This window comes from Tachysurus vachellii, chromosome 4 (genome assembly GCF_030014155.1).
Source record: "Tachysurus vachellii isolate PV-2020 chromosome 4, HZAU_Pvac_v1, whole genome shotgun sequence".
Classification (NCBI taxonomy): domain Eukaryota; kingdom Metazoa; phylum Chordata; class Actinopteri; order Siluriformes; family Bagridae; genus Tachysurus; species Tachysurus vachellii.
In genome coordinates this window covers 13,599,767-13,626,300 of record NC_083463.1, presented here as the reverse complement: position 1 = coordinate 13,626,300, position 26,534 = coordinate 13,599,767, and the positions used below count along the sequence as shown (strand labels likewise).

General features: G+C 38.3%; 2 protein-coding genes across 13 annotated transcripts in view; one reads left to right on the top strand and one right to left on the bottom strand.

Moving 5' to 3' along the window:
* The first annotated feature begins 5,093 nt into the window (after positions 1 to 5,093).
* hyi (hydroxypyruvate isomerase) lies at positions 5,094 to 13,032 on the top strand. The gene is made up of 8 exons (XM_060867840.1): positions 5,094 to 5,590; positions 6,788 to 6,899; positions 7,947 to 8,061; positions 8,888 to 8,966; positions 9,128 to 9,177; positions 10,536 to 10,605; positions 11,917 to 12,051; positions 12,682 to 13,032. The coding sequence occupies exons 1-8, from the start codon at positions 5,392 to 5,394 to the stop codon at positions 12,735 to 12,737; spliced, it is 816 nt and encodes a 271-aa protein (XP_060723823.1). The 5' UTR covers positions 5,094 to 5,391; the 3' UTR covers positions 12,738 to 13,032.
* Positions 13,033 to 14,006: 974 nt separating this feature from the next.
* The window catches only part of szt2 (SZT2 subunit of KICSTOR complex), an 89,276-nt gene continuing 76,748 nt past the window's right edge, over positions 14,007 to 26,534 (bottom strand). For all 12 annotated transcript variants that reach the window (XM_060867806.1, XM_060867815.1, XM_060867808.1 and 9 more), the window contains 7 exons: positions 24,452 to 24,665; positions 23,884 to 24,067; positions 22,173 to 22,295; positions 21,435 to 21,969; positions 16,937 to 17,050; positions 15,632 to 15,700; positions 14,007 to 15,519 (listed from right to left, as the gene is read on the bottom strand). In XM_060867806.1, coding sequence (XP_060723789.1) covers positions 15,376 to 15,519; positions 15,632 to 15,700; positions 16,937 to 17,050; positions 21,435 to 21,969; positions 22,173 to 22,295; positions 23,884 to 24,067; positions 24,452 to 24,665 — 1,383 coding nt within the window. In that variant the 3' untranslated portion in view covers positions 14,007 to 15,375. The remainder of the gene's footprint in view (positions 15,520 to 15,631; positions 15,701 to 16,936; positions 17,051 to 21,434; positions 21,970 to 22,172; positions 22,296 to 23,883; positions 24,068 to 24,451; positions 24,666 to 26,534) is intronic.

Sequence of the window (26,534 nt, the reverse complement as noted above, 5' to 3'; positions counted from 1 at the left end):
GTGAAGTCATAATATTTTGACCACTGTGATTTAGCATGTGCGGTTTGCCCATAAGTGCAAATCACATTACCAAACCAAAAATCACCAAAAAAAAAAAAAAAATGCAACAGCAAATCAAAATAAAATAGCACACCAACAACAAACCAACATTAACTCAAAACAGAAAGGTTTCCAGGAAGAGAAAATATGAACCCGAATAAAGCTACTGGTGCTTTTGATTATTTTATGTAATGCTCTTTTTAGATCTTTAGACATTAGTATACCTTGCATTACATTAATGCTGAAAACCTGTCTAGAGAAAGCCTTGTTATTCCAAAGAAAGAAATCCTCCTCACTATAATAACATATGTAAGTTAACTAAGTTGAAAATGTGATGTTATTTCACAGTCATTGTCATACATGGTATTCAGTGAGCAACAAGCATGTGACATTAAATAACAAACCGACCTTTCTTTTTTGAGATAACATACATGTATTTGCCAGTTTGCTGTTGTATTTTCTGATTAGCAGTTGTGTTTTTGTTCTGTACTTATGCGTAACTAAAGGTTTAGTGTGTAATGTTACAAAAACTGTAAGAAAATAAATAAATATATATTAGCTAAACACAGTAAAATGATGGCTCAAGGGAAGGGGCTCATAACAGATAATACAGATAATCAGTGTGGGTACCAGTGTTGGTGTTGGAGTCATCTGTGGTGTCATTTCTGTCTCTCATGTTAATGTTAATAAACTGACAATTAAAATGAAAAACAGACATAGAATAGTAAAGAGCAAAACTTAAAGTGCTAAAGTGAGGATTTAATAATTCCATTACAGCATAACTGTTTACATTAGAAAGATTTTAAACTTAATTTCTTTTATATATACTGTAAAATGTGTAGTATTTGAATTTATCCTTTTTGTCAGTCCTCTAGTACATAGAAAATACCTTCATGTGTAAAATATGATCTCAATCATAGCGTTTAAAATGAAATGATTAATTCTCCAAATGAAACAAATGTTTGGAAGAATATAAATTTGGTAACAAATAATATGTTTTGTCCTTTAGAGGGTCATGTAGAAAAATTGAGTTTAAAATAACTCTAATTTTCAGTTTATGGCCAGTTGAACAATTCTTTCCTATTTCTCTAAAGGACAAAAATTAAGTCATAGACTAAGAGTCTAATCCTTGCCATGGCACCAATATGAACGATTTGGGATTCAAATTCAAACTCAGTATTTATTTAGAAGCATATCTAGCATCACTAGTCATATTAGCCCATATTAATATAATCAGCAATGTTCTGTGGTTTCTGTAATTCTGATTATGTACTCAGTAGCTCTAATGCGATGCAATGGTAATGGAGCAGAAGACCATCTGACTCAATTATTATATAAATCAGCCTCACTGTAACACTGTACCTATGTGAGCGTGTGCTTTACTCAGGTGGTGGTTTTACAGTCTTGCTTGCACTTTATATACTAACAAAGCTGAACCACCTGAGACCTGGCAGTCTGATCAGATTATTTACATTTACCTATATATGCCTATCCTCTATAAAATATTTGTGTAAAATAAACATGTCTATTGTGATAGTCAGATGGCGTCACATCTACAGTCAGATAAGGTCCACAGCCAGACATATTCACTGTGATATATTGCTTTAATCTGATCCCCTATGTTACCACCTCAAATAGGTGCTGCCTGAATTCCATAAAATCCTCATGCTAGTTAACTAACACATCCATTCATGTCAAAAGGAAAAGAAAAATGAACAGTCAGGAACATTATCTGTCAACTCACTTCTATGCAATTTACTTTCTCTATAAAGGTTTGTTATTACTGTGTTTACCTGTGAGTGGTCCAAGGCCTTGAGAGAGATGGGAGATGGGAACTAAAGACAACAATGCCTGCTTCAAATGGAGAGGCCTTGAGCTTACTTTATAAATATTTCTTCTCTAAGGAAACAGAAATGGTTTGCTGGGGTTCCCTTACTGAGTAATGTCAAGGCATCATGTCGGGATGATATATACCTCGATATGTTTGAGGGTACGGCCTCACTGTGTGGATATTCCAAGGGTAAGTGGAGCTTCCGCTTCTAAACTCTGCTGAACAGGGAAGCCCAGCCGGTGGACTGCATGCTGCCACCCGACTCTCTATGGACGTGCAACCCTGCGGTTTGGGAGGGATTTCAGCCCAGCAGATGCCGACAGGCTGGGAGACAAAGATGAATTCTGCCATGCCGTAATCATCCGCTCAGCATGGCTTCCAGGCAAAATCCTCCCACACACTTACTCTTTCGATTCCTCACTCTTTTCCCTAGGGTGCCGCAGTTGCTCCTCAGACAGTATGAATGGGGCCATGGCAGGTCTGCTGGGGCTTTAGAGAGCAAGGACACTAAATGGAAGTAGGTTAGTGCTCTGGGTCTACATTAACCTACAGATCTTCCTCACACTGGAATTGACAATTGTACTTGTCAATACTCAAAGAATTTTATACATCAGCCCTAGTGGTTTCAGCCTGGCTACCCTGATCCACCAAAACCTGATTCAAAATAAGGTATTGCGAAGGTGTTTTGGGATGAGCTAGAGGGGTAATAATTACTGTGGAACACCTGAGTCCTCTTGGCCCACATATATTTATTTGATCTAGATCTCTCTCTCTCTCTCTCTCTCTCTCTCTCTCTCTCTGTGCAGTGACCTGCGTGTATAACAATAAAAACGTGTTACTGTTTACCTACCATGCCAAGCACACAATTTCTCTTTATCTCTGCATCTGAAATCACTGAACCTACTGCTCGGCCATTGATAGAGTACATACTCATCAGCATATGTGTGTACAATCCAGACATATTACATCCACCATGATGGCATTGTCATTTGTCACTTTCATCTACTGTTTTATGAATACAGGAATTTAAATATACTACTTCTGTGGTTTACTGCTTTTTGCCTACTGTTTAGGGTAGTAGAAATAGTCAGAAGTATCTCTCTCTCTCTCTCTCTCTCTCTCTCTCTCTCTATCCCTCTGTGCAGTGACCTGTGTGTATATCAATAAAAACACGTTACTGTGTACCCACCATGCCAAGCATACAAACATAGTTAGAAAAGTTTCAGTGCACTTTTGCCCTGCATCTGCCATATCCTCTGGGCAGTGTACAACCAAGAACATTTTATATATTCATATTTCACTTTGTTCTTAAAATGGGTAGTTCTGATAAATTCAAGCATTTCTACCAAAGAGAAAAAATCTGCACAAAATGTGAAAAATATATATCAAAGCAGCAAGTGTCACACATCCATGCTGCTCTGTTTCACCAGAGCAATCAACAGACTTTTCCCAGAGAAGGTTGCATTTAAAGATATGCAAACTGATACTAAGCTTGTGTGGGCGGAGAAACACATTTCACATCAATAATAGTTCAGTTGTCACATCCACAACACTGAAATGGCCCTACTGTATTGACTTACTGTATTGACTACAGTCTCAGAAAGTTAGATTATCTAGCAGTGTTTCAGTTTCTGATCCATCCACGACTGTCAGATCAGCAAGGTCGGTGCTCTCTAATGTACATCCATAGCCTTTCCATTCCCATTTGTACCTGAACTCATGCCAGTACTAAATGTTAAAGTGTTTTTCACACTTCAGCATGTGCTGTAGTAAATGGTTTATTTGAGAGCTTTTCATATTTATTTCACAGTGCTTTTGAATGCTATCTTCAATATGTCAAAGTGTTCTGCTAGGTGATATTTATTTAACATAGGCCTCTATTGTCAGAGCCATAGTAACTCTAGTAACTGTCAGTAGGTTTTTTAATGCTAATTTATACTGAAAGGCTGGTGAGGAAATGCAACTGACACCAGGAACTAAACTGTCTTGTGGTCTCAAAACATTCATTGCCAAATTTACAATCGTAATCACTGGTAAATTGCTGTGGTCTAATAGCTTCTGAATATACCTTGAAAAATAATTGTACATTTTTGGAAATGGAAATACATTTTTACAACCGGCAAGTCGGTCGGACTTAAAGCAAAAAAAATACAAAATTGAGTCGGTCCTAAATTGACAGGGTCGGTCGGGTTACGGCAAACAAGAATATTTTTAAGGATGGCCTTATTGGAAAATATTGCACTTCATGGTGGTAACAGTAACTGTTTCACATTGGGTCCTTTCACTCCACTATGGAATTGATTATTTTCCTTTATACCACAGTTGTTATTAACTCAGAAGGGGTGAATTGATTTGCCTTTACATCATTCTGGCTGTAACATAAATAATAGGTTCATATTACTTAATTCATACAAAAAATACTTCAGGAAAAGAGAAATATTTCATTTCTGGTTACTCAGTGTCGTGGCAAGCTGTAGTTTCATTAATTCCAATAAAAAAGGAAAGGTTGATAAGCGAATGATTGGTTATTATAGCTGCTATAATTTAAGTGAACCAACACGTCTCGTAGACATTTTATAACATTAAATGTAACTAAAAAGCTGAAAAGAGATGAGACATTAATTATTAAGGTTTAAACAAGTCTTAATCATTGGCAGGTATAAGCTGTAGTTTAAGTATAATCATTGCCGTAGTATAAGCAGAGCAACAAGTTATACTAAGATAAGATCATCTTTATTGATCCCACAGTGAAATTCACTTATCAGCAGCTCACATAGAGTTATTATGAAAACACTCTGATTTGTTTCTTACTATAACTGCATGTATTATTTAGTTATAGTACTGTTTGTTGTTATAAATAACAGTATGCATCATCATGATTATTTACTTAGTAAAGTCAGATATGGTTGAGCAAAAAAAAAACAAATAATCAAATAAATGAGAAAGTCAGTAATGTCACAGTCCTTAGGTTTATTGACATTCACAATGCATCCTGAATTGTCATTGCTGTTATCTACAGCCTGGTGTCGAGTACAAGCTTAATGCGACTTTTACCTTCTTCATACATTCATTTAAGAACATGTTTTTGTCATCTCCACACTGCATTAGGATTTAGCTTGTAATGTCCCGCCTCCTGTGCTGTGATTGGCTACTTCACAATCTGATGTTTGCCGATTGGACAAGGAAACAGAATCGGTCAGGAGTCGGATTCGGTCAGAGTACTTGACTGTGGCAAGCAAAACTGAAACGCCAAACCAAGTGAATTAAGCGTTTCCTGTGACTCCAGTATTTATTTATTTACTTACTTACTTTGCCAACACAATAAGCAACTATACAGACACAACGAGACTGTATAAATTAGCATTAGCATGCTAGCTGGCATTGTGAAACAGCTTGTTAAGCAGACTAGCCTGCTAACTGGGTAAGCGTCAGGTTAATGATTGGCAAACCCGATCAATCAAACGTTTAGGGTCATTTAAAAACAGGTTCGATAGCGCAAACATTCAAGCACACCAGACAACATGACCTCGCTTAAATTCTGCGCTAACATCTCGTGGTTATTCACGGAGCTGCCCGAGTTCACTGAGAGACTGCGTGCAGCTGCGTGTGCAGGTTTCCAGGCTGTGGAGGCGGCTTGGCTGTACAGCTCTGACCCGAGAGAGCTGCAGAAAGTCCGGGAGGAAACCGGACTGCAGGTGTGTCTTATTAACACTCCGCCGGGTAAGAAAAGCACACAAACATGTCAGGGACGAGTTCACTAAACTAAACTCACTGAACTTCAGTGCTCAGAGTGTTTATACAAGTGTCACAGCATTGCCAAAGTAAGACTTGTTTATGTGTCAGACATATTTCAGACAGACTTTCCCCTCTATTATTTCCCTGATAATGACCGTTTCCAGGATCCACATGACTTGTTGTGCCTTTTACTTGGACTCATTCCAGGGCATTTTAGCACTGAGCTTCCACTTCACTTACTTCTTAACAGACAGGCTCTCAGCGTTAAGCCTTTCACCCTTACTAATGAATGAAAGTGGGTGTTTCCAGCTCCAGTTTTCTCCAGGCCTGAAGAGCTACTTTTATACTCAGTGTATAAGCTTTTTCTGTTCTTACAGGGTTTACTAACACTGTGGAATGGCATCGTTAAAGAAGGGAAAGCTTGAACCATTGGCTTTTATGAAATGCCCCATCCTTAATCAGATTCTCACATCGCCCTGTGAATGCCAGTCATATCCCTAATCAAATCCCTTGATTAGACTAGTAATGTTGGATTAAGTTTGGGATTAAGCCATCTTCATGAATGGGACCGGTCTGCTGTTATACAGTGATATAACAAGAAGACACAGAGGTGACAATGTGGCTGATTATTTGGAATGAAATGCAGTCACACTGACTGTGGAAAAAGCTCCTGAATCCCCCGGATCCTGTGTGTGTCATCCTGAGACGCACAAATTATTGCATCCTAATCCTTCCTTTAAACACACTATAATTTAATAATATTATATCCATATATATATACTATCAAGCTATAACTATTTTTTTAAAACGTACCATTTTAGACAAAAAAACAACAACAAAACACTCTCGAGGATTGTGGACTGACTTTGCTGAGTCTTTGGATCCTCTTAAGGTTTCTTCTTCCTTCTTCCAGAGCATATTCTTTGTTTCTGCTGTTACTGGTTTGCTCACTAGGATTTTAGCGACAGTCTATGCTGCAAAAAAGCTTTACAGTAAGATCAGACATTCTGTCGAGACTTGAGATTTTAAAGAGGTGATGATTGAAGTGACTGAAAAATGCTTAGTGTACCGTGCAGGCAGCTTAATTACACGCATGATCTAATTCTAACTTATTGTCGCTTCAGAAATCAGACGCAACAGTAATGAAGTGTGTGTGTGTGTGTGTGTGTTTTATTTCTTCAGGTGATGTAAATAATGGGGAGCTGGGCCTGGGTGCTGTGCCAGGGAGGGAGCAGGATTTCAGACAGGGTTTGGCTCAGGCTGTACAGTATGCTAAAGCACTGGACTGCAAGAGGTATTGTTAATTTGTTAGTCAGAGATTTGTTATGTATTTGCTGGACAATGTGATGTGTAACTGTTCTTTAACAGGTGCTGAGAGGACACGCAGTGTTCATTTATACGGAATCATTTTTGTATTAATCTAATGATGTCACTGTATATGTTTACAAATGTTTACAAATTGTATTAATCTAATGATGTCACTGTATATGTTTACAAAAGCAAATATTAAACAAATTGAAAGTGAAACTTTTGACACAAAAGAATATATTTTCCACTCTCTAAAAGACTTTAAATAAATAAATAGTTACTAAAAAACATATATAATTTGAGTCAAATGTATATAGTGAAGTTATTGGCCATGTACACTTTTACAAATTAATTGGAATTAAAAAAACCTCCTGAGTGACGTTGCCTCATGTGCAGATGAGTACTGTTAAGAATTTAACATATAGCTTTGATTAGTTTTACACGTTTCTTAGTCACTGCATAATTGCATACCTTCTACATACAAATTCACACTGTGCACGTTTCTAAAAAAAATCCCTGGTGTGCAGCAGTTACACCTTTTATCTGCATTAAGCTACTTTTTTTTCTCACTTGCATGAGTGAAATGTTAACTCCAATGTTAATTAAGATCGTACCATCACACATTTTATACACAGTGAACTTAATGTAAGATCATAATGAACAGATTAGGTCACACTTTAATGGATAAACAGAAAAAAGATGCATATGCTTCTTATCTGCTGCCTCAGTGTCTTATGTAACATATCTAGCTGTGCTGTAATTACGACAACTTCATCTGCTTCCAATCCACCATTAACACGTTTGTATGTTTGGGCTATGGTATTCTTTTATAAAAATGGAGCATGCGTGTGCTGTGAGTGTGAGCGATGCACATCTGAGGTGAGAGAGTCCTTGTGGGAATGTGGGGTTACATCTTCAGGACCTTCAATTGGTGTGAAGTCCTGTTGCTAGTAAAAACACAAAGCATTAGTCTAGCTTAAATTCCATTACCTTCGTCTTTTCGAGTGGAACTTAAGTTCATGTTTCTCTACAGGATCCATGTAATGGCAGGGCGGATACCTGCAGGGGAAAAGCTGTCTGAGGTCGGTGTGGAAATGGAAAGCACCTTTGTGCAGAACCTGAAACATGCTGCTGATGTTCTATCAAAGGTAAACCAACCTTAAACTCTTTCACTCTTCATCTATCAAGGCTTACTGCATTATTAGAGATTATTATATTTGCAAAATGAGTACTGTATACATGTCTTTTAGTAAGTCAAGCTGAATCATAGGATGTGTTTTAAAATCTTAGAGATATGTTATAATCTAAACCTGATCACAAGCATTCAGAGTAAATTGGTCTATAAATGGTCCAAAAAGCAGCAAAAGATGACTTGGCCAGCTTGTACACAAGATTTGAAAGAAAAAAAAAGTAGACTAGAAATTTGGGGATAACAAGGAATATATATATATATATATATATAAAAAAAGCTGTGGGATAAATGAGGGAACACCACCGCTTATAAATACTAACTTTTTAAAACACACTTTGCAAAGCAAACAGCACGATATATACAGTAATTAATATAACACTGATCACAAACTAAGACTTTATTGTCATTTACATATACTAATGTGTACAGTACAGAAAAATGTTTGGAAGAAAGTAGAGTTCAGAGCACCAGACGTTCCCCTGTAGTAGTTCAGGGTTAAAGCTCTCACTCATGTGCCCAACAGTGCTGGAACTGTAATGCTCAATCTACTGATCAGTAGTCATTAGCCTTAACTATGGAGTCCACACTGACAGTAATAATAAAGGAAGAACACAAGGAACATTTGTGGCACTTACTATTTATATACTTTACTTTTAAATGACTGATGCAGTTGCTGTATTAAGTGGATGCTTTGTACATTGTATTGGTATTTTTCACTGTTTACATTATTTAGTAGTACATAGAGTGAAGCACAGAATGTTCAAAGCTTGTTTAATTTTCAGGAGGGCATTATGGGATTGATCGAGCCTATTAACACAAGGATAACTGACCCTCAATACTTCCTGAACTCACCACATCAGGGTAACTCTGGATTTCACCTCGAGTCACTGTAGCAATCTAAAATGTAGTTTATGTCTGAAAGGACACTACCTTAATACATATTTCAACTGTAATTGCTGTTTTTAAAGAATATCATTAATAGCTTTTTTTCTTCTTCTTTTTTTTTTTTTTTTTTTTTACAGCTGCTGCAATCCTTCAGAAAGTTGATCATCCAAACATCAGACTGCAGATGGTGAGTAATCTAAAAACGTGCACGATTTTATTTCTTTCTTTAAAAAAAGAACTCACTACCTGCATTTCCATGTACATTTGTATACTGTTTGTATAGTCATTAATATCTTGTTTTGTATATACTCTCAATATTCTGAATACTGCCTGCATCGTTCAGTATGAAGTTGTACCAGAATAATACTATATACTCTTAACATTATCCACTGCTGGTACAAATGATACCACAATAAAACTAAATCATAATGTGCAGGTGAGGCACAATTCCTATATTCTGCAAGAAAGAAAATTGTATATCCTGCTTTAATCTAATCTAACAAAGAATAAACAGTGTTGTACAAATATTTTAGCATTTCTCAAACCACATGGGGGGAAAGTACTTTATCTACACTGCAGTGTTGAATAGTGGCATTGATGTCATCCCACTATTATCAATACTATTCCAAAATAAATTGGTGCACATGGCTGCACTACTGATGCTCTCAGAAGTACAATTACAGTGATTAAAGTGTACAGAACTGCCTAATCCATCAGGATACTGAACAGAATAGTGCTTTGGATATATAGTGCATGTTCTTGATTATAGGGCATCCTTTTTTTTTGCTCCTTTAGAAAAGCAACTGTCAAACTCAAGGCCCTCTGTCTCATTTCATACAGCCAGCATTACCTTGTAAAATAATATTGACTGGCCCAGAGTAACTACTATTTAACCCTTTTTTAACACTGTCTAGAATTCACAGCTGAGCTGTAATGTAACAGCCATTCACATTAGCATTAGATTAGCACTAATCTGGGGTACTGGGGCTAAAAATGAATAGACTTGCAATTAAGGATTTTCAGTGAATCACAAAATTGCATATGTGGCACAAGCAGAATTGGAGTTTGACCCACGAACCGTTTCATCTTTAGCCCATAGGTCTATTGTATGGTAGCATATTATACAGCTCATAATTCCAAAAATGTCATAAACAATGCTCGGTCAGGACAGACTATGCTATGTGATTAGCCTAATATCGATTGTAGTGAAGTGCTCAGAATTGTTTTCTTAATGTAAAGAAAAAACTTTGCCATATTTCTTGATTTTTTTCAGCTAAATAAACCATCTCTAGTGACAGTGTTGTGCAGCCTGAAGGCCCACATTTAGGCAACAGAGAAGTGGCTGTAATGCTTCTCAGTTCTCTCTCTATTGTCAGCTTTTATTCCGAAGAGACATTAGAGTGAGGGGGATTCAGCCAGATGTGATTAAGGGCAGTGGAGATAAAATACGACTTGAGAAGCACGAGCATTCCTCTGAATCACAGCACTCTCTTGAGGTTTCTACGTGCTTTTGACATCAACCATCATGTTTCTTTCCTCCTGCAGGACGTTTTCCACTGGCAGATAATGGACGGGAACCTGACGCAGAACATCCGGAGATACTTCCCCTTAATAGGTAAGAGATACACTTATCATCTAGGTTTGAAATTTCCAGAGGAAATGTATTTGTTTTAAGTAAAGCAAAAAAACACTCATTTCTAAGAACGAGTGTAAGGTTAACTATAAAAGGTACCAGACACATTATTGTATGTGTTTTATGCTCAGTTTTAACCAGGCTGTTGAAGCCTTTGGAAGGTTTGGAATTCAATTTTGATGGGATCGATCCCTGAAACAGAAATATCCGAACATGCCACTAACCTGTGCAGTGATACTGGTAGGAACATTGATGAAAAGTGCAGAGATCCTACACAGCACTGTTCAGGTTATATATTACACAACATAGATGCAGTAAAACTGTAGCGTCCATGTCTCCATCAAATGGTTTTGTTTAAACAGACAACAAAATTCATATTTGAAACCCATTACTACTTTCAAAAAGCATAGCTAATTTCTGGGAGTCTTAGTAAATCCACAAGACATATAAAATCTGTTTGAAAAAATACTAGCTTGTTTGTTGTCTTCTTACATACGCTAAGCAACATTAAGAAAATAGCAAGGCAAAATCTTGTTGTATTGCTACTTAAGTTCAGAAGCTGAGAAAGGTGGAGGTGTTATAAAAATGACTAGTTCCACGCTGTATTTTTGATCAGTTAAAACGATGAAGAGTCGACTAACAGACAAAATAGGAAATTAATTCCTAGTGCAGATTATTCCATTAATCAATGATAGGAACTCTGCATATTTTTACATTACTGCCCCGAAGCGCAGTCTATCATTTGCATGTATTGGCTAGGAAACAGCAATGGACCAAAAACCCAAACAATAAACACAATTTAAAAAAATAATTATGTGGAAAAAAAATTAAACCTTGGTATACTGAAATTGTAGAGATCAAATGAAGTATATAACAGCACGAAGTGATCATTAGGAGAAAAGAGTGTATCAAGAGAGAAATCACTATGGCTTTAGAACAAACATTAGGCTTGTTATAATGTCAGACTGCACCTTTTAAATGAAGTCATCACCTTTAACATCATCTTAGCACTAAGAGAAATGCTCTCCTTCACTGTACATTGAAATGTTCCCCTTCTGTAGCAAGTCCAGTTGAGTAGTGTACGTCCTAAATTCTTTCAGGGTTGTTTCATTTCGAATGTTTGCATACTCATTAATTTATTACTGCTTGTAATTTGTTCTTTTATGAAAAGCACTTAACTTGACTAGAAATTTAATACGCTATAATTCTGTGCTATAAATCTTTTGAAATAATCAGTCTCATTAAGTTATAAATCAAGTTTATTTCTATAATAACTGTGTTCGTATCATGCAGGTCACATCCAGGTTGCGCAAGTTCCTGATCGCCATGAACCTGATAGTCTTGGAGAGATCAACTTCCCTTACATCTTTAAGCTGCTGGAGGAACTGGGCTACCAGGGATATGTGGGCTGTGAATACAAACCACTGAGTGAGTACTTGACTGGCTCTGATTAAAGAGATTTGTGTATGTGTGGGTGTGCGCGCCAATATGTTTTCTATAGGAACCTAAAATATTTTCGTTTTTTTCCAGGCTGTTATCCCCGAATTCATGCAAGGAAGCAAAATATATAGGGGTTTTTTTTCTTTTAAATTGTATGCATATATAATTTGTATTAGTTATGATGCAGTGAAGAAACAATCCAAAGTTATTGATTTAATAACTCTGATTTATAGGTGAAAACTACTAGGTGATTTGGGTGAAGTCGGAAATTGCGCTGACCCATTAGTTCCACAGGAGCTCTTGGTTGCTTATTTCCACTGTTTGTCTATTACTGTTTTGTCCAAACTGTTGTACAAAGGACATTCTTGACATTTACATTATTTACGTCCCGTGTCACCCAAATGAGGATGACAATACATGAACATGAGACAGCTGGAGGAGATATGAGCTACTTGCTGATTTTTAAAGTAGAGCAACAACAAAGATTAAAAGAATTGTAACAAGTGTGAAGTCTTTAGATTCAAGTAGATAATTATTAACAATTAATCACAAAACCTGGTTTGTTTAAAGAGGGGTTTTGAAAATTTCATTGTTGAAATGGTTCTCTACTCTTTGCAGGTTCCACAGAAGAAGGCCTGGGTTGGGTGAAGAAATACTGGAAGAGTAAACACTGACAAGTCACGTCCAAAACCACACCCTATTCACTACACAGGGCACTGATTTTGTACATTTCTGTAATATCCACTCATGAAATCCAACAAAGCATCACAACTGGTAGCTTCCAAATGTATACACTCTTTAATAAGACACATCCAAACTGGATACTCTGACGACATCAGCTATAAATGTGTCCGTTAATAATACGGTGTGTTTTCGGACACATCCGCAATGGTCTGAAGATGGTGACAAGAGCTCCAGACAGAATTATAGCTGATTGTCCTGTTTTAATAAAATCATTGTTGCTGTGCACTCTTAAGGAGTTGTCTCTCCAAACTTCCTGACACTACAGCAAGCACTGTGCTAAATTAGAACTCTGCTTTAGTAGTCCACCGTGTGGCCTATATAGTTTATAGAGAGAGTGGTTTGGGACCAGTCCCAGGTTTCAGCGTTATTAGAATATAATGGAGCTGTTTCTGTCAGCTGCTTGCCGTCAGCAACATTTAATCTAGGAGGAAATCTCTTCCTCATGTACACAGGGAGATTTAGCACGTCTCGCATGCTTCGCAGAAACTTAAGGATCGAAAAAGTAGGCACATTTTCTAAAATTGGGGGCAGTAATCATGCATAGATTTAATGATAGGACAGTTTGGAGGGAGCCTTTTGTGTGCTTTTTTGATCTGCCTGTGCTTCAATCCATATGTGTAATTCAAGGAAATTGCTATAATGAACCAGGTGTAAATTACACAGTGTAATAATATGTGTTAGAAAAGGACAATGGGGTTTTTTGGTGTAGTGCTAGTATGAGTAAATCATCAGTGTGGTGGAGTTTATAAAACCATGTGCACTTAAATCCATTTACCTTCTTAGTCCACATCTTTGTCCATGTGTATGAATGTTAAAATGTCTTAATATATTTCTGCAATTGAAAGTCAGTATCTATCACTATGTTCTGTATTTGAATGATTAGCTCTTAAATTTTCAGCGCATGAATGAACGTCATTTTTAGACCTGTAATTTCAATGATCTTTTGAGATTTGATTCTGATTTATTTTACATTTTCTCTTCACACTTAACACAGAGTTTATTTAACATTTGCGTACCTTTAAATAAGGAGCTGATTTTAAAGCCACTGCCTGATATCAGCTCTCACACACTACCATGAATCCTCCACTACCCAGTTCTGCTGTTTCTGTTGAGACAAGGGACAATGACCTACAGTAAGTGACCACCTGCATGCAGCCCCAAATAACAACTCAGTGTATTCTTTATCCCAGGACCAACAATTCAGGTGTCAACAACTTTTATTGTTACATTGCATACTTACAAATGATTTAGTATGTACAATATGTACAAGCCATTTCACTCTGATTACAACATTGCCTAAATGCACACAATGAGTCGGTGTCCAGTGTCCTTCATTTAAAAGAACAAATTAAAAGAATGCATGAACTTAAGTTACAGTCTTATCCAACAGAGTTACACTGTTCATCAGAAGCACTACAAAAGGCTCCTTAATATTTGGCTTACACACACACAAACCACATGGCCATCACTAAGCCTTAAGGTACAGCAGATGTAGAATGTGTGTTGGTACACATCTCCCTGCTGCTTTGTCTGTAAACCGAGACACAGACTTTTCATCACACAACACTAACAGAATGAAGCCACAACCAAAATTTGATTCTCAAAGATCCTTCTAACAACGGTGGGACAAGGTAAGACAAAACAGAAAAGCTAGGCACTTAAGGGTTGATAGCAATGGCAGTAAGGGAATTTTGTGCATTTTGATGGAAGAAATGTTGATTACATTAGCTTTAGTTAGCATGTACACTGGAGTCATCAGGTGCTCAAATGTAATGTGCTTCCATGTTCAGTCATTAATATGAACGTCGTACACACTGGACCTGACCAAATAAATGGCAATGTTAAGTCAAAAGGTGCTCAATCGTCCTCTCACAAGTCTACCATCTTTCTCTTACGCTCTCACTCTTTTTTTAGTGGGACCAGTTTAACATAAATAAAATAAAACAAATCACCATCATCAACTTTCATTATCTAACTAAAGAGTACAAAACAAAAACAGCCTAAAGAAGAAAGAGATGATTATGACTTTGGCAAGCCAACATGATGCCACTGAACTGTTCTATTCAACAATGGCATTTGATGACTAGATAATTCCTGAAGGCTAAATGCCTTAAGAAACAAGAAACACTTCACATTTGGACGTTAATCTGAGTCTTTCTGTGTGAGGTAGTTCTCTCATTTCAGCAGCACTGGATCCTGTCACACCATCCAATCAAAGCTCATCCCTCACCCAACGTTATAAAACCAACCGGATTGGTATGTTTGTAGAAACCTGCTAATTTTCTACCCAACAATCTTATTCATACCAATTCATCTGTTTTTTTTTTTCAGTAGTTTTCTGAAAGCCAGCTGCTAATATTAAAATGGTTATGTTTCTCCTGGTGGTTTCATTTATTTCCAAACCACAGCCAAACACTTGTCTTCAGATTACAATGTGTATGCTTCTTCACACACACACGTGCACACACGCACACACACACACACACAACAGCAGGCTTGTTCATACATCCTTGGTAAAAGTTCACAGTGCTTTCTCCTTGATGAATTGTGAAAAGCTCCATCAGCAGCCTACAGCAGGCCTGTCCACAGGTTGTAGCAGGCCGTGTTGATCACAGACTCGAGGTGGTGGTACATGGAGACAAGCTGCGGGGGAGGACTGCTGCTCGGCTGCGCCTGGGGGGGCAACGGCTCCCTAAAAACCACCTTCAAGCTCTGTAGGATGCAGGAGGGAGGAGAACGGGAACGTGAATTTATATGGCCTTGTCACTTCTGTTCACAAAAATGAAATTAATAAAAGTTCTAAGGACATAAATAAATAGCTCACGGTTTTTCCTGCCTGGGAATCCAAGAAGACGAGCACGAAGCAATCAGTAAACTTCTGGTTAAGCACAGCCTAGAAAAAAAACATTAAAAACATTTATGTTCAAATTTCCCATGTCTTCTGCCCACATTCTTACATTTGCTCTCTGATGTGCAAGACCCATTCAGAGTCAGCTCACATAAAGGCATTAAACATGCACTGCTTTAGCACAGACGCTAACAGCAGCAATCTTTGTTTGGAAAGTATGGAGAAAAAAAAATTCCAGCATTTCCAGAAGCCGCTTCTTTTGATCCGGAGTCTCTCATTTAGTGAATTATGCAGAAACTAACCTCCTGACAGTCCAGAGACGCTGACAATTATTCCATGTTAAATTCACTTAATTCCTTCTGAGACTTTAATTTAACGTTTTAAAGGCACGCAAGTGTCACTGCAAACCACAAAGGTCTGAAAATGTGAAATAGATGAGCCTCCGTCTCCCAGAAAGTAAGCGTAACAAGCTCGGTTTAATTTAGAAAACTTCAAGGTGACAAGGCTTCATGCTGATGAATGATTTCATGCTAATTTGTTGCATAAATTTAAAAAAAAAAAATAAAAAAAATCAGACGAACAGAAAATCCCAGGATATAATTAAAACACAAAAGGTAATCAGGGACTATAATGTGGACATGTAATTGAAGAGACGTGGATGTAATAAAAGGGTTTCTATGGCCTAAATGTTCATAACAAAACCTATTTGAATGGAAATGGTGCTTTTTGAAGGACAAGGACACGGACGTGTGGCAGGTGACCAGGACAGCTGGAGTTTATAATTGGAGGATTTAAAATAAATAAATAAATAAATAAATGATGAGATTATGTACTGTGTTTGCAGGGAGCTTTTCATATCTTAGTCATTTTAAGTATTTAATTATTTTAGTTAAATGCTTTCAAATCTAGGTATTTATTTATTCCAATAATAATAATAATAATAATAATAATAATAATAATAATAATAATATAAACTTATAAACAGAAAAAAGACTAGCCCATGTTCAAATCAGCAAGATGCTTAAAAAAGTCCAATAGTTTTCCACTATGCTTTTATTACATCTTCCATATAAAAGAACTGGCTGCACAGATGGATGCTAGCTAACTAAATCACCAGAGCTTCATTTCCAGGAAAATAACAGGGTGAAGTATTTCAGCATTCCTAATGACATGCTGCTTAGCAGTATATTTCTTAAGCCAGGCATAATGACAGGCATATTATTTGAAGGCATGAAATTGCCAGTTCCATTTGAACCCAGCGTTAAACTGCTGAACTCTTACCAGGTACTGAATGCCGCAGTCATCCACAAAGTGCCTGCAGCTTTGTGGGAAACGTGAGAGCAGAACCTTGATCAGACTCTGATACCAGGCAGGATTCATTGTCAGAAAACATTCCTGTCAACACACAAAGACTCGTATGAGAAAACAAAGCAAGTACAGTCAGATTATACAGCTGAAAATACGGAATGCAGCTGATCCTGAGTCTGTATAAGGAATTCAGTCAGAATATTAGATACACATTATCTAATTTAATAGTGTGATTATATATACACACACACACACACACACACACACACACACCACACTATTTAGATTTAGATATATACTTTAATTAAACACACCAGGGGACAAATATCCATGATGTGTATATAATTTCAATTCTACATACAAAATGAATATTTGAATATTTCTGTAAGCTTCCGAGGTTCAGACTAGCTAGAGAGCACAATTCTGGAGTGGTTACTAGGCAACTGAAGCAGAATTAGTGGAACAAGCATTCTTTAATTGTCTTTATCTGAACTGATCCCAATTATCTGCCAGTTAACATCCTTGTTAAGTTGTCACATCCTTAGATAATGTTTTTTTGACCAATTCTCCTAAAGATAAAGGTGAAATCAACACACTGATGATTAATCAAGCCTCAGTGTTTAGTGTGTTACCTTGACATCATAAAATGATTTGCTTGTGCTCTTAAGATCACAGAACGAAAATGATGTGTTTCCTAGACTTCTGCATAATCCACACAGGAAAGTCTTTCACATCAGCAAGAAACAGGACCATAAGGAAGTTTTGCACACTTTACTCGTAACCTGAATTTGATTTTTAAAGGAAATCTAATTCTTGGCGTCATCCCTCTCAATGCCTTATCAGCGTGTGCAGAAACACCTCCTCAGGCTCCATCCATCCTGTCATTGTGAGCCTGCCCACGCCTGACAGCCGCGTATATCATCCAAACCAACGTATTAGAGACGGCGTATCTGAGCAACATCGACTTCTGGCTTAATTTCGGGAAATAAAACAGCAGCAGAGACGACGTGTGCTTGGTAGTGCTGGCTGCAGGGGAATAATCAAGAGGGATTTTTACTCAGATGAGGAGAGACGACACAGAGAGGGATCAGAGCCGGGACTAGTAACCTGCTGAAGTAACCTTACAATCAAAATACCTGTTTATAACCTGCTTATAACCTGTTTATAAAAGACCTTAGACAAAAGTGGTCCTTATGCATCGTTGTGATAGGGATGGACCTAACAAAGTCCAGACATGCTGCCTACCTAGACTGATGACTTTTGCTGCTGTGACTGTATTTGTCTTCTATGATATAAATATACTACGTTTTGAATATCACAATAGATCATAAGAGCAGAGATCAACACGTGTCTTTCCTGAGTGCCTCCATATGTGGTAGTGGGTGTGGTGTGAGTGATGGCGATCACATATACACTTCCACACACACTCTCTTGGACATGTTCATGCACATGCACACACTTGCAAACTGACACACACCCAACAGGCCTTAGAAAAACAAGATGTTCAAAACATCAAAATCAGTCCGTTTCAAACTGAGCTCTCACACAGTTTAGGAGATTTTTCTGTATTATGTTGATGCCAAGGAAATGTTTTTAAAGTAACATTAATATGCAGTAACACACTTGCTGTACACACACACACACACACACACACACAGGGTGAAAACAGGCTATGTACAGTGGGAGTGTTTGCCGCGTAAGCATGAGCTGTGTGACAGTAAACATGGGACCTGCTGTGAGATTATAGGAATATTAAAGGTTTGTGCTGCTGACTCCAGTTAGCCATCTGTGTGCTGCTGAGTGCTACTGCAGCTACCAGCTACCCATCAAAACCTGCTGAGCCGCACCCAACGCGTCAACATGTAGTGTGAGAGCCGTGTAAAGTTCTAGCAGTTTCCTAAAGGCTGACTTCCCCGAACACATCAAATGCATAGTGCTTGGACTTACAAGAGAGGGAGATCAGTGAGAAGGAGGAAAGACGGGTGAGTGTATGTAAGTGTGTATGTGCATGAACGTTTTCAGTCATCCATGTCATTTTTAATATACACTTACCCTCGACTTTAATAGGAACTCCTCTAAACCCTGCTCATTTACAGTATGCACTCATCCAGTCAACCAATGTGGAAACAGCACCATGCATGAAATAATGCAAATACAGGTCAAGAGCTTCAGATAATGTTCACATCAAACATCAGAACAGGGATCCAGGGTGATCTCTGTGACTAACTGTGGTATGGTTATCGGTGCCAGGTTGTTGGATGGTTGATCATTTCAGAAAATGCTGATTGCCTAGGATTTTTTTTTATATATACACACCATAGTCTCTCGAGTTTCCACAGAATGGTGTGAAAAACAAAAATACATTAAGTGAGCAACAATTCTGCAGATGAAAACGCCTTGTTGTTGAGAGTTCAGAGGAAAATAACCAGATTGGTTGGAGCTGCCAGGAAGGATATAGCAACTTAACCATCATGAGCAGAAAAGCACCTCAGCATGCAAAAAAGTTCAAAGCTTGAGGTGGATGAAGAGCAGAAGAACAACACACTGGGTTCCACTTCTGTCAGCCAAGAACAGGGATCTGAAGCTATAATGGCTACAGACAATTTGACAGTTCAAGATTAGGAAAAAAATATCATCTGGTATCATTCCAGGCTTCATCTGTCCAGTTCAGGTGAGTCTGTGCCCATGATAGCGTCAGATTCCTGTTCTTGGCTAACAGCAGTGGAACCTGATGTGGTCTTCTGCTGTTGTATCTCATCTCATCCACCTCAAGGTTTAATGTATTGTGTGAACTGAGATGCATTTCTGTTCATCACTTTGTTGTTTTTTTGGTTGTAAAGAGCGACTATTTGAGTCGCTATAGACTGTGTCAGTTCAGACCAGTCTGGTCTTTCTCCACTGATCCTTCTCATCAACAAGGTGCTTCAGCCTGCCGACCCTCCTCACTCTAGTGTTATGCAGTTTCCAGCCCATCTAGCAGCAACAGCCATGACACGGTTAAAGATACAGAGATCACACGTTTTCCCCATGCTGGTGTTTAATGTGAACATTAACCAAAGCTCGTGACCTGCATCTGCATGATTTTATTCATTGTGCTGATGCCACATGATTGACTGATTAAATAACTGCATGAATGTGCAGGCGTTCCTATTAAAGTGAACAGTGTGTGTATGTAATTTGTTGTGTCCTGTCCTTCACATCATGTTATGCTTTCTTTTTTGTTTTAGCTTAACAAATGCTGTTTTTGATGAGCTAACTATACCTTCATTCTCGGAGGATAAATGCGATCACAATGACATCCTTCTACTCGTTCTTGCATTTTTACTACAGTTTGTTACAGGCATTATTAAGTATTATGAGATGCCCAGCACCTCATTGTGTCTCTTTGTTTGAGTAGCTTTTTGGACATCGCTGTTAGAAGGGAAACATGCAAAGTGCACAAGCACGCGCCGGCATGATCTGACAGTTATATTATTTCTAAAGACTCTCATTAAGGTCATCCTCAAGCGAAAGGCTTCAAAGTGAACAACAAGCACGAGTTACTGCAATGACAGATCACGCTGTCAATTTTAAACAGCATATTGATTTTAATTACAAAATGATTTAATGACAATTTTTTAAAACTCCGAAGGATTGATAAAAAAAATCTATATACCAAGACAAATAAGACTCGCTGTTCAATTAGGAAAAGCAGTATCGGCGCTAGCAGACAGGCTGTAGAGGCTGAGCTGCAGAACAGAATGATTTAAGACATGCTATGCTTAGGGGGCACACATACTATTCAGGTGTCATTATGCCATTTTTTTACAACACGCAGAAAGTGTTGCCCTTTATAAAGTTTTATGATTAATGGAAATCTGCTGTGCCATGAACACGCTTTGGTAGTAAGCATCGTTTTGGTGTAACCAAATCTACTAGAAGACTGATAACTGAGGTCCATTTTGTGTGTGTGTGTGTGTGTGTGTGTGTGTAAACAACTTTTTCCATTTATAAGACTTAGCACACTCTTCATGAAGCTTACATATGGTCCTTCAATAAACTGTATTAAATACCAGATGCATTTGTCATGCAAATGACATTAACTTAATTTAATATCCTGTACTGTCAAATTCACGGTCTTCACTAACTAAACACTTACAGCAAGGACCCACGTTATAGCTAATGACAGACAGCTGAGAACAGGAATATATACCAGCATCTATTGCTCCACTTTAATAATAACTTTAGCCAAACAACGTCCACATATGAATGAGGACACGGTTCAATAAGCTTGTCTAAAGTATTCAGGTCAGCTACCTCAGCATTCAGAGCAGACTTGCAGACTTCAGCTAGTTTGTGGAGAGGAACAGCTGGCCCCAGGGTTCTGTTTAACATCAATAACACTGTGTGTCCTTGTGTATTAAGTAATATTATATAATTTGACTTGTCTTTCCACCAGGGAAAGGTTTTTAAAATGCGTGTGTGTGTTTACCAGCTGAGGGTCGATCTCTCCTATAGATCGGCTCTGCACTGAATCCAGCAGCTCCTCCAGCTCAGCGAAGGCCAGCTTGCTGAGTTTGAGTTTGTCGTGGGCGGCGTGCTCTCCATGGAAGAGTCTCCGCCACAAGTTATCCCTCCGGCAGTGAGCCATAGCTTCCGTCACACTGCTCTGGATCTGCTTCCGTGCCAAAATCACCTCGCTGTTCAGGAGTGGAAAGAGAGGGGACGATGAGTCTGGGAAGTCTGAATGATCCTCCTCGCTCTCAGCTCCTGATGGGTGTTCTCCAGGTTCAGGGACAAGCTCAAGATCAGGCTCAGGGGTCAAGGCTATGGCTGTTTCCTCCCAGAGGTCATGTTCAGATTTCCACCCTTCCATGATGCCTGGCTCTGTTCTCTCGATATGGCCACGTGTGCTGGGGTCACTGGGGTCACGGTAGATCTGAGGGAGCTTCTTAAAACGGCGCATGTCGGCTGTGAGCCGAGGGAACAGTTCTCTCTGACTGGTCATGATCACGTAATAGCGTAACCTGGAAGGTAAAGGAAGGAAAGGAAGGTGAAAAAAAGGAAGGAAGAAAGGAAGGAAACAAGAAAGAAACAAAAACTGCTGCTATTTTTTTATATATACACAGAATCTAAAATTTGTCTCGTTATACAGAATAATACTGAGCCCACATGTCCTTTGCTTCTGTTTAGTTTAGCTTTCTCAGCTCCTTCTCTCGGCCGTGTTTACCTCAGCAGGTGTCTTTCCCCCTCAGACTGTTCCTCGAATGGAGCCGCGTCGTGACACACGAGCAGAGAGACATCAAAGTCGTCGTGGTGTTGCAGCCCCTCCAGGTCCTTATAGGTGCCAGAGCTTATAAAGGACAGAACAAACCTACAGCTGTTAGTCAGTTACAAAAGACACTGACAAAACAAAACACAGGACAAAACCCAGTTTCTACTGCACACGCTCAGTTCCAACACAAAACTGGTTTCCTGAGAGCAGTTTCATATTCAAAGTGTTTTTGACCGTGCAGAGGTTGGCTGGATTTCAAACACCCAGTGGGTTAAAATGTGATTCTGAAAAAAATAAAAAGGTTGTAAACAAATGACACGCTGATTACTCGCTCATTTGATTCTACCAGGGCCGCTACAGGAGGCGTTTTATTTCTCCTCAGGAGAAAGCTTTAGTTAATGTTAGCTAACAGAGAATGGCTAGTGCATGCTGATGATGAGTTTTATCCAATAGTCACAGTGTTGCACAGAGAAACCTGTATTTTGTGTAATTAATCATTTCTTTGATTGAACCCTTTTTACCAGGACACTGGCTTTCTGTTCCACACACCGAATGGAAATCAAATCGTCTAATATTTACAATTATCATCAAGCAAATGAATTATTTTATTGCTGCAAGTCTAATATAAAATGAACCAGGACAGCGTTAGCGTTCAGTGTGAGATGTTTCTACCTCTGCTGAGATATCAAGCATTTGTTCATCTCAGGAGAGCAGAAATGGGTTTGATAAACCATGTAAACTTGATATAAACATTTGTGTGGGGAAAAAACACATAGGGAAATACATTTATAGAAAAGATTTTCCTGTGTAAACTAGATAATAACAGAAATGCTTATGAAAAACTACAAATTCTTCAATTCAATTCAGTGTCTACTTTTATATGAGCCATTAATCACCACTGTGAAGTGTGACATGACAAAGAAATGTAATGCTGAACACGAGCACAAAAAACAAGCTCGAATAAGACTTGTTTTTGGCCTCTGGGAAACAGAGCTTTGATATAAAAAGGTTTTCCAGTACTTATATTATAGAAAGCTAAATTCAAGCACCTTGAATCCTGATCAAAATATGACATAAAATGCTAAACTAACTCAAGCTAGTCAAATGAGAAGCAACACTTTTTTTTAATGTTCACAAGCAACAGACTTTGTTTTCATATGATTCAACACTTGGCAGTTTTAGATGAAATATTCTGGCATCTGTATTAGCAGCCAATCAGCTTCAAGCCAAGCAGCTTTATCAGACACTCACAGCTGCCTCTGGAGCAGTTTAAACCGACTGTCAGTCATCGCCACGCTGCAGCCAGAATCTCAGTCCACTGTAACCTGGCTCTGACCGGAACAGAGATGCCAGACTGAAGGTACAATTATTTTAATAGCTAATTTTTACTAATCTAAGGAAATGTGCACCAGCTTACTGCCCAGAGCATAACATATACACGAAAGATGAGGAAATGAAGAAAGTAGAGACTCGGATTGTGCTCTTTTTTTTTTTAACCTCAGCATTTATCAATACAGTAATTGTTTTTTTTAATACGCTTTAGGTACAGTATATAAGCATGTTCATGTTGTTACTCTCCCAGTTTGAATCCCCATTTTTTAAATGTATTTTACTGTAAGTTCTCTGAATTTTCACAGAGCTTTTGTGAGAAACAGGCGAGTTGTACCTGTTCCACAGAGCCACTAGCGCGTACTCGTGTAAGTCCGCACTTGGCATTCCCTTCTTGTTCTCGATGTTCGCTGCAGTCTTGGACATGCGGAGGGGCTTCATGCCGTACGTGCCGGCGTGATCGGTGATGTAATTATACAGCTGGTGAGCGGTTATCATTCCCGTTGACATGGAAAAGTTTCCTGCACACAAAAGCACCAAATCAAGCTGAAAATGATGATCCAATGACGAGAAAAAAAATGTAGGCTTTGGCAAAAAAAAAAAAAAAAGTTCATCAACTAAGCCGTGTTTGATTAATAATGTTTGGTTTAAAATGTTTTGCCGTTTTACAAAGATCGTATATCAGTCCCAGGAAGAGCAAAGTCAAAGGTACTGGAACTTTCATTATCTATCTTTTTTATTCAAATTTACAAAACACCAGCCATTTCACTCTGCTACTCACAATTATTTCACTCTGCTACTCACAATTAACTTCAACATACTTTAGGTGTAATAGGACCTTTAAATATGGCTTTTCATATTCATTAGACAAGAGAGTCTAGACAGTCTCTTCCAGACACACTCACCCTGGAAGACGTGGTTGCGGCCAAACTTGGGGATGTCCGGATGATGGGAAATGAAGTCCTCCAGGAAACTGTTTAGCTGATAGCCTTGCCTCAGGGTCATGTGACAGCCTAGCAGGTACTGGTGCACCACACGCAGGTGGAAATCATAGCTAAATGAGTGCACATGCATCAGGTCTCGCACCTTATCGCACTCCTCGGTGAACAGCATGGACAGCTATAAGGCACACACACAGATACAGATATACCGTTTCCATTTAGGGCCATATAAATATGTTAACAAACAATTATTCTGCTGACTGGAACTCTGATTATTTGATTAACCAGATTTGAAAAAAACAAAATTTCTTCAGCACCGCTACCAACTTAAGCAATGCACGTTAAGGAGAACACGCTGATTAATGAAAGCCTTGTTGAGTCTTCTACCAATGTGCAGTTTATACATAAAGTTGTTCTGCCAGCACTACACTGCAGGGTTTTCTGTGCCCCAGAGACCAAACAGCAGAAGAAGAAATTCTACTTTGGACACGGCACGCATCACACATGCACATGCATTATGATTGAGAAAGCTCATAACATGGCCTTTAAAATAGAGATGCATGTATAAACAGATCATCGTCAACATAAAATGTCACAGTACAGTCACCGGTTATTCAGTCTGGATTTGACGGAGCTTTGAACACTGAACATCATCCTGGGTGGTTTTTATAGCAATCTACAAGAAGTTCCCACACGCTTTAAACATATTTATTACACGTAACATTTATGTACTGGGAATAAATTTATATGTAGACATCTTTATTCTTCAGAAGTTCTGAGAGACGAGTGAATGATCAGCGGAGTATTTTTCTTCTATCCAACAAACAGAGATAAATACTACTTCCTTTTTCTTGATAAGCCTTAGGCGATATAAACAAAATAAATAACTAAGGGCAGATCCTCCTCAGCTCATATAATATATAATTCTAAAAATCAATCTGCATTATGTAAATATGTATTCTTTAAAACCTGTTTTTTTTAATGAAATTCTACACCATGATAAAAATTTACAACAGTTTTTCCCCCGCAAATCAACCAGTCGTACCAGCAGGCACCTTTACTGTCTAACGTTTTTCCATGGGTAGGTTATTATTATTATTATTATTATTATTATTATTATTATTATTATTATTAATAAGGTGCAAACTTTTAGCAGCCAAAATATTGTTAGGTCAAGAAAACGTCTTGAGGTGAACATTACAGTTTACCTTTTCATCTCTCTCACCTGTACCACCAGCTCTTACCTTATAAGACTATTGTTTATGCAGTGACTCAGAAAGCCTCTGACCGACTCTAAATTGCTCTCACCACACTAAAACACACAATTTTCCTCCAGCATCCAATATCCAGCACGCTACATTTTGCATGCTAACAGCCTCGCCACTGCTGCCAAACCAGCCTGTGTGAAACTCTTTTGTAAGCCTTTGTGATATCAGCTCAATAATCGTGCCTTATTTAATTAAACCCACCATCAAAGACTGGCTTACAAAGGCATTAATCGGAAATGCAAATGACTGCAGAGAGGAAACAACCGGGAGTAGTTAAAGCACGGTGGAAAGGTATGGGGGGGCTAAGCACGGTTTCTGACTACGCTTTCATCTTGACCGTTAGCTGGGAAAAAATGCAAATAGGTCTTATCAAATCAAAAAGCCAGAGAAACAGCTATTATGTTAACACAGCTGAACCTTTCAACTCTTGTTTGTGTATACGTGTGTATGTGTGTGCATGCTTGAGAGCGGTGTTTTGTAGTCCAACTGGTGGTCCACTTCTTACCCACTTCAAATGGAATACTAATGAAGGATAACAATGTTTCTCATCTGCTTGTGTAGGTAAGCATTTAAAGTTAATCAGAGTGCATGAATGGCTGAAACTGTTCAACTTCCATTCATTGCAGTTAAACTGAATCACCCAGACACGGGTGGCATATGTTGACATTCACAGAAATAGCAGCAGCTTGTATTTTTACAATATTCTATGGCCAGAAAAGTTCTTAACTGCTCATGTCATGGAATTTAGCAAAGAATTACAGAATGAGAAAAGTGGTAGC

Coding starts and splice junctions, on each gene's coding strand:
- hyi (XM_060867840.1), top strand. CDS start 5,392: ATGACCTCGCTTAAATTCTGCGCTAACATCTCGTGGTTATTCACGGAG. Junction 9,178..10,535: donor CAAACATCAGACTGCAGATG/GTGAGTAATCTA, acceptor TTCCTCCTGCAG/GACGTTTTCCACTGGCAGAT. Junction 10,606..11,916: donor GAGATACTTCCCCTTAATAG/GTAAGAGATACA, acceptor CGTATCATGCAG/GTCACATCCAGGTTGCGCAA.